The 8,884-nt window shown below is 37.8% G+C and overlaps 1 protein-coding gene across 1 annotated transcript in view; it reads left to right on the top strand.

Annotated features, from left to right (window-relative positions):
- Positions 1-2,132: 2,132 nt before the first annotated feature.
- The window catches only part of LOC149114771 (uncharacterized), a 13,417-nt gene continuing 6,665 nt past the window's right edge, over positions 2,133-8,884 (top strand). The window contains exons 1-3 of the mRNA XM_089284310.1: positions 2,133-3,129; positions 6,332-6,447; positions 7,295-7,711. Coding sequence (XP_089140436.1) covers positions 6,369-6,447; positions 7,295-7,711 — 496 coding nt within the window. The 5' untranslated portion in view covers positions 2,133-3,129; positions 6,332-6,368. The remainder of the gene's footprint in view (positions 3,130-6,331; positions 6,448-7,294; positions 7,712-8,884) is intronic.

Genomic DNA, 8,884 nt, shown 5'->3' with positions numbered 1-8,884 from the left:
CAATGATGAATAGATTCCTCTAAATAAAAATCATAACCGGGTAACAGATTACAAATCTTAGTTAACTACATGCATCGTATTTCGGACATCCGTACTCTTCTAAATCGAATTTCGGAATGTTCAGTTTTTGCAGCAAGTTGCGTTCCACTAGCCCGCCATTTTGAATCATCAAATCCAGCCGGTCTTAGAAACTCGTTTGACCGGTTCGACCATGACGTCAGTGCTTTCTCACTGGCTATCGGGCAAGGTTTTGTTCTTTCGCTATATAAGTGCGATACCACCCGGGTAGTTGGGCGGCTAGTTAACTCCACAGCAATACACACTTCTTCTCTTCTCTCAATAACAAAAATCTTAGAGCATTACCAAGCATGCGTAATCAATTATTCTCCCTCAAACCTACTCTGATATTTCAACACTGCCCGCCTCTCATTAAACCCCTTACGTATACCTACACTGCCTGCGTCCCATCAATACCCCCCACATATACCTACACAGCCTACATCTCATCAATACCCCCACATATACCTACACAGCCTGCGTCCCATTTATCCCCCACATGTACCTACACAGCCTACACCTCATTTATCCCCCCACATATACCTACACAGCCTACATCTCATCAATAACCCCACATATACCTACACAGCCTGCATCTCATTTATCCCCCCACATATACCTTCACTGCCTGCATCTCATTTATCCCCCCACATATACCTACACAGCCTACATCTCATTCATCCCCCCACATATACCTACGTACACAGACTGCATCTCATTTATCCCCCCACATATACCTACAAAGCCTGCGTCTCATTTATCCCCCCCACATATACCTACACAGCCTACATCTCATTTATGCCCCCCACATATACCTACACAGCCTGCATCTCATTTATCCCCCCAATTCAACAGCTAAATTATCATCACGATAGCAAATGGAGTTCTTTATAAGACATTTGAGACCTTTAATTTGCTCTGATATATATATTTTTTTTACGGTTAAAGGTTTTCAATTTATTTTACGGCTAACGGTTAAATTTTAAACTTTTTTATGCCTAACGGTTAAATTTTTGGCCTTTTTACGGCTAACAGTTAAACCCCATTGAGAATTTTAACAGCTAGCTGAGAAGATAACAAAATTTAACAGATAACTGAGTCTAAGCACACATAAAATGTTGGATACTTGGGTTTGGGGTTAAATCATTCTCGGAGTTTGCTTAAAATATTGTGCCTAAAGAGATTTATATAAATGGAACGTCAAGGAAAAAAAGTTCGAGCAAAAACACAGTTTTGATATCAACTCTAGTAATGTCACGTCAGTATTTTCACATCAGCAGGAGGTAAACAAGCTCCAAACAATTAAGGTCAAAAGAAATACTAGCCTGCTTGAAGACGCCTGCCATTTGTCTTTGTTTTGCGCGCCAAATCAATGTGACTTCCTCGAACGACTTTGACGCGTGAAGAAAAGACTTCTGTATACAGGGAAAAAAAATGCACAACGAGACTGGATTGATTATTCAGCTGAAATCGTGGAAACAAACACGTGCCAGAGCAAAGGAGAGCATTAGTTTTTAGCTTCATGTCATATTGAAATTGCATGAAAGAAAAAATGTTTACATTTCCATGAAATCGGAAATCGTGTTCGCTGGTCTGATGTATATGACTGTGCAGTTATCAAACGAAGGGACAGGCACAATACAACAGTATTTGTTCAAGATCCCTCATTAAAGACAGAAAAAATAAATTCTTCCAAACAGCCTTCTTGACAGGAAATCAAGAGTATGACCCTATTGTGGGGATTACTTGACACACACAAAAAAATATGTAATATGTACAAGTCATGATTTATGTACAGAAATTATGTATACTTGCAGTACTCGGGATGACATATCAGGGCAATTTATAATAAACTCGAAACGGTTTGTTCAGAAATTTCATTATCTTATTGAAATTCCAATTAAAGAAAACAATAATGGAAGACTGCGTTTCAGGTAATATTATTTTTTCCACAAGATTTTAAAATACCAGCACGCAAGAGAAGTTAAATAATTTTACAAAAACTGGATCTGCTAAAATTAACTTTGACCACGTTTCATGAAACTTGTATAACAGGGATTTAATTTTTATTTCTTTTCATTAAGTATTATCGCTTTTTCGGAGTCGTTTTACTAAAATAAGGAACTCTTAAGTAAGCCTCGACTGCAACGACAATGAGAACTTATTGTCACCAAACAAAAGGTTTAATGAGCAGAAAAAGGACATTGCACGTGCGTTTTAAATCGTTTTACATTTCTTAATCAGTCTCTGCAAGCCACAACGTGAAATGGACTGAAATGACCCAGTTCTGTATATTTTGGAGAACGTCAGCCTGTCACAACGGTTAATATTTTGTATATCCTATGGAATTGATCCCTGGCATTACATATTTAGTTTGAGCAGGTTTTTAGATCGATTGATCAGGGTGCTAAACGGGTCTAGATCACTGCACACAAGGCATAACATAATCCGTCTTCAATGCTTAAGCTCCCTAAAGACCCTTTTTCTGGTACTTAGCTTAAGGGTTAATATTAGTGGCCTATTCCATGCCTACACGCGTAACCCTTCTACTGAGGTCAAGCAGCGGCTCTCGTTAAGTCTCACATGAATGGCTCGATACCTTTAAGATACCTGTTTTAAGGGAACAATAGAACAAACAACAGAAATAATGCCTCTAACCCCAAAACAATAACAGCTGCTACAACAGAAATAAAACGTAACAATACCAGCTTACGAGAGCCGCTATACCGCTGTTCTAGTAGGGTAACCTTGGTTACATGGCATTTTGCTTATAATCTTGTTACTTGTTTGTAGTTTGAATATGACCTTATTGCTTTGAAAAGAATAAACAGCATGGACCTGTGAGGTATTTCTTTTGTTTTCGTTTATTTATCAAGTCAACTAAAGCTGCCTTTTCTTTACTTGACTACTAGGCCCTGAGAGGTACAGGAACTGCAATTTTCTTAGATGTGAATATATGTCCGTCAAGTTTGCATAGTTGATTGCAATTCTTTTTGTTTTTTTTTTTTTCTCATTCAGCAGCCAGACGTTCCCGGCTGAGGGACTGCAAGCTAGAATACATTTGCAGCTTTGGTAAGTTTTTCAGTCCTTTTTCACCCTGCGTTAATCGAACGAATCGAATAGAAAGTGCGCATATATTGCAATCCGTTTGTTTAAAGAATGCATTTTTCAATCCAAAAATTAAATATGAAGCTGTGCTTTAACATATATCGGAATATTGACTGCATTTCTTTAACCCCGTCTAACAAGAAACCACCACAAAAAGCAAGTTCTAGCTGTTTAAAAAACAAATTAGACCCTTAGATCCCTGTAGATTTATTTGGTTCTATGTACATACGCCCATCAAGTTTAGAAATTTCTGTGTCTACCATGTTTTCTGGCCTAAATCGAGATCGGACGAGGCCATTTTCTGTTAGCGAATTTTAACGCCAGTGCAACCCAACTAAAGCAAACTTGGTAAATATGTAGCACTTTTTGAAAGGGTGTGGGATTTAGCCAAGCGCATCGAACATATGACAAGAAATATATTGACCTAACCTGAGTTTCCGAAAGAAAAAAAAAAGAAACGTTGATTATCAGATTGAACTAAAATTTTCAGGGATTTTTCATCTTGATGGATTTTAAGTTTTGAGCAAAGGTTGTCCATATTTCCCATGTTTGGAGTATATAAATAAAATACACGCTGCTTTTTTAGGGTTACTAAACTTCAGTTTCTCACTATTACATGTGTTTTGAACATTTCAAAATTTGCTTAATTTAAAACGCTAAGCAAACGGTCTCAAAAAGGAAAATCGCGCTAGCAAGTGAAGAGATTGTACATCATCTTCGTGATTGGAACAAAAGGTTCTTTCCTTTCGTTTTCTCGCAAAAAGCAGTGAAAACACTTGCCTATGGCTGGTGCCTTCGCGTGTTTCCATAGCTCGATGAGAACTCAGAAAGGATTTCTTTTTTCTTAATTAAAAATCATTCATTTTCATCAAATCTAGCAAGAGTTGCTTTTTCTCTAATAATCACTGCTTTCGCCCAGCGGGTGGTTCAATAAAATGCTGGGGGTCACATTGCTGTAGTTATTAAGACTGACAAAACTGATCATTATTTCTGGACAATTAATTTGTAAGGGTTACAGTGACAAATATTTTGCTATAGCTTGGATTAAAACCTACTGGTTATAATTTGACAAAATTCAATTACCTGTTTATACATAATTTGAACTTTTACTATTAATTATATCGATTATGAGGTTTGTTTTCAATTGGCGAACATCAAAGACAATATTAAATCGAAAAATCTGCACAAGGTAAAATTAGATAAAACTGCTATCAAGTATTAAGATTAAGTTTCATTACGTGGCAAACGAATACCAGTAAAGAATATGCTTTACATAGGACTAGAAAGTTCCGGAACTAATAATTATGTGTACTTAGCAGGGGCGTTATTGTAAAAATGCGTTCCATCACAGAACATATACAGCGGCAGGAAACTTAGCGGCTAGAAGGCGAGGCAGGGAGCTTTATTGAGACCGAAGAAGAACAATTTGAACTTTGTGGATGACGCCATCTTAGGGATGTTTTCACACCAGCGGGCAGCTGAAAAGTTCAAAAATAGATGTTACTGTTCACACGACGTATTAAAGCAAGCAAGCAAGCATGCGAAGTGAATTAAATAAAAAGTTATTCCTTAGAGAGTGTCAGAAATGTACGTTTGGAATAGAAAGTTTACAAAAAGTGACCTCAGGTTCGGTCGTGTTGTCGTAATGAAGTAAAACAAATTGATCTAAACTGCACCAAAGCCAATTAGTTAAACTTTCGGGGGGTTCAATTAGTTTTATTAGCTCTGCCGTTGTTAGCATTAATTTCGACAAACGATGTAGTTTGTGTTGGTTGAAAAGGGCCTGGCGGGAATTATTCCCTGTTTGGTAGAATTGTAAAAAATATTAAATAATCAGTGATAAATTTATGATACTATAGATGAACATTTCAGATTCTTCCAAGTAGAGACCAACGTTTTGAATTATGCATCACTGATGGCGTAATTCTGAACAGGCCGGAGCAACGACAGAATTCTACGCCAGTGACGTTTTGTAGGGATTACGCTTGCATTCAATGTAATTGCACAAAGCATGAAAACGATCGTAGATTGCAAAAGTACAGAAAAATATCTACAGTTTAATAAGCAATCTTGAACTGTTTAATCCTTCGTTTAGCAAGAAACCTGCAGTAATGCCACATTCAGATTATATATTCACATAAAGGTTCCTGTAAAGGTAAAGCGTTCGGTCTATTGGAAGAAAATTTCCATTAAACGTACAACTGAACGCACGGTCTATGATGAAAGAAAATTGAAAGCTCCAGAGAAAATAATTATTTCACGCTGTTTGCGAGCTTAAACAAACGCGACATGATATAAAATAATAAACATATTTGCATGTCCCATATAAATTTCTCATCAACAAAGCAATGACAAATAGATCAAAGTCAATGAAGACCAAGAATTTCGTGGTGGCACTTTAAAAAGCCGTTTTGAACTGCTTCACAAAGAGCCTTGTAAAAAATTTTGCTTGAGAAAAAAATATTTTTCTTGTATTGGTTTCTGATTTTACTAGGCTGTTGATGGAGGTCATAAGAGTATACCAGGTTTCTAAATAACTATTTTTGGAATTATAACAGTTTCATCAGACGTGAGAATTCAGTGTGAACATTTGCGTCTTTATACTGCAATTTGAGTGAGTTTGCATCAAGTTGTCAACAAACGCATATGGCTATTGTGTATTAATTTTTCGGTCGAGGAAGTCACCGCCCCCTCCCCGTCCCTAGGTTCCTACGCAGACACTTTTCGGGCTCGTCACGCAATCGTCCTCAACCAAGATTGCGTGATGAGCTCAAAGAGCAACTGTAGAAAGGCGTCTCTGAAATCCGAAAGTGTTCGTATGCCTGTGAGAGAGGGATTGCCTTATGAATAAAGGCTCTCTTACTCTTCATTCTCTCTAGGTTACAGATTTTACCAACAGAGAAAAGAAAAATATGCTTAAAACCTTTTTTCCACGAATACAAAGCACTAATCAAGCAAATTTTAATGTTCAGAGGCTGTTGTTGTACTAAGAACAAAGGGAATAGTAAATGCATCCATCCTGAATGCGAGGTTTAACTTACAGTTTGAAAATATCATGGTATTTTTAGGAAGGCGAAAGAAACTTAGAGAATTCTGGTAGTTGTAATCAAATGACAAATTTATGCAAAAGAAGAATCACACTGACAAATTGTTTTTCTTTGTTCAGGATATTAAGTTCTTTGCACTTTGAGGGAGAAGCAGACATGAGGCAGTCGATCATCCTAGTCATCTCTGCGCTATTTTGCTTATATAAAAGCCGCTCAATAGCTGGCGATGCATCGGGTGAGTATGTTTTTTATATAGATATAAAATAGTCTCCAACTGGCACGAAAATAGACTCTGCTATTTGTCCGCTAACATAATATGTTACAAATAATGTGTATGGACAAATATCTGAGCATATGGAGGCTTTTGTGTCTATTAGTCTTGAAATATATCTTGCTACACACGGGATCCATGGTATTGTACATGAAGCCATATCAGGTCAGTAACTTGGCATCGCTGGATATCAGGACAGTACATTCGGCTCCTGATTGGCTAATTGAGAATTTGGGTGCGTTAAATCAGAAAATTAACAAGATAGTCGAAGCAACCGTCGTCGTTACCGCTATAATTATAATTCTTCTAACATTTGATATACCGTTTCAACCCTACTCCCCAACTACAATCGAACTTCTTTAGTTCTCCGCCTTACCTAAGTCCAGCACTATTCTCTGCCCAAACGCCAGCGAAACTATATAAATATATCTGGTTAACCCATGCAGAATTACCATATATTCTCAGTTGAACTATATTAATAGCCCTAACTCCCATACAAGCGTGTGCACACAGTTATTTGTTAATTTTGCAAACTGTCTCTAGCTAATTCTTAATTTAGATAGTGTCCAAGATTAACAAGTAATTTGGACAGTTCTGTGCGCAGCAAAATTAGCAAGTAACACGACTACATTCTAGTCCAATTTGGAAACAACTTGATTAAACAAATTCCTCTGAGAGGCAAATTGTACTTGGCCTAAGGCCTCGTCCAATTTCGTCTGCCCTCGGAACTTTTTACCTCCCATTTTTTCCCAATTGGACAGCATGGAGTGCCATTGCAAATACAAATTATGATTAATTTCCCATTGTACAGGTTATTCAGGGGATGCTGACGAGGCATACCTTGATGATATCGTTTGCGGACTTGACGGCCAAAATACACATTTTGATATCAACATCCCTGATATCAATAGGTGGGGTAACGGTGATGCCGAGGACTGGGAGTTGGTAACACCTGACGATGGACGCGATGGAGCCGTCTGTCGGCCGTCCTTTTCAGGGACGGTACAATACGGGCCTTTCACCGCCCAGCAATGCGCAAAGGAGATTACCATTGATGAGGCTAACAACATCATGGAAGTCGTGTTTGAAGTCCAGGTTGATACATCTGGCGGCCAAGTGACCTTCCAATATGACCACCACTACCAGATAACGTGTCGGTACAGCACAATCGACGACACCTTGCAAGCAAGCTTCCTACCTCTACACAGTGTAAACAGTGAAGATTCAGGTAAGTGGTGAAAAAAAAAAAAGAACAGTGAAAGATAGGTGAATCTTCCAACTAGGTTAGACGTGCAATGAATATTTTTTACGCGATTGGCCTTAGCAAAGAAGGTCTGACCTCCGTCCAGATGTCAAGTTCTGATAAGTTTAATATTTTGACGTCGTAGACTAATGTATCTACCGGTCAGGTTTGCTGAAATAAGGGTTGCATCTCAACTTAAGCTAACTTGGTAAACATACAGGTGTAACTAAAGTTTCCAAGTCCAATCGAAGAGAAATCTCTAAGAAAGAATATTGGACAATTTGCGCGAAGTTAACCTCTTTTTCAGAGATTTTGGATAAGAACTTTTAGTTTGAAACAACCGAAAAATGCTGTTAATTCTCTCCGGAGCAGCGTTTTGGTCCAATGTAAAATGCTCACAGATTTTTTTCGTGATTTCGAACTTGATGTTTTTTGCACCACGGCCAGCTGTGGTATAAATCTGGCGTAGTAATTCCAAATTGTTGTTGTTGTTTTTTTTTGGTTTAATACAGATTTTAATGACACCTCACTGAAAACCAAAACCATCGATAACTCAGTGTTTGTTCATGCAGTTGTTTAAGTTTTGAAAATAGCCTAAGGAAGGGATTTAGGGCTTATCTACTCATAATCCCTGAGCAAGCTCATGAGTTAGTACTGTGACGTAGCTGCAACCATGGACAAATTAGATCGGAAAATGCTCAAAAACATAAAATCATAACCGTAATACTTACGGAATAAGTGTTAGCACCCCCATTCCTCCTTTCAAAGTTGGAAAATGGTAAAATGCAAACTTGCGTTGTATAAAAGTGCTTTGTCAACATTGCACAGAGGTGGGAGGGGCAAAATGCGTATGGTATGTATTTTTTCATCCCTTTTGATTAAGCTTGTAGGTTTGATTTTTTTGAAGATTTCTTTATGTATTGTTATTATATGGCTTGTGCTTGTAGCGCGTTCTGATTGGCTAATTCTAGGGTATTATTCTCCAGTAATGCCCACGGGTCGATTACGGGCCTTCAAAAACAAAGCAAAAAGCCATATAATAAACAACTTAACCTCGAACGTTCGGTCTTCACGGGAAAATCTCAAACCTCGACCTTGCCATATTGAGTAGTTATTAATGCTTTGTTTGTGTGTCTGTTAATGTTATGTTTGCGTGTA

The sequence above is a fragment of the Orbicella faveolata genome, unplaced genomic scaffold, assembly GCF_042242905.1.
Source record: "Orbicella faveolata isolate gen_17 unplaced genomic scaffold, um_ofav_v1 contig_13, whole genome shotgun sequence".
NCBI lineage: Eukaryota > Metazoa > Cnidaria > Anthozoa > Scleractinia > Merulinidae > Orbicella > Orbicella faveolata.
The sequence above is the reverse complement of the archived record's forward strand: the minus strand, read 5'-3'. Positions and strand labels throughout refer to the sequence as shown.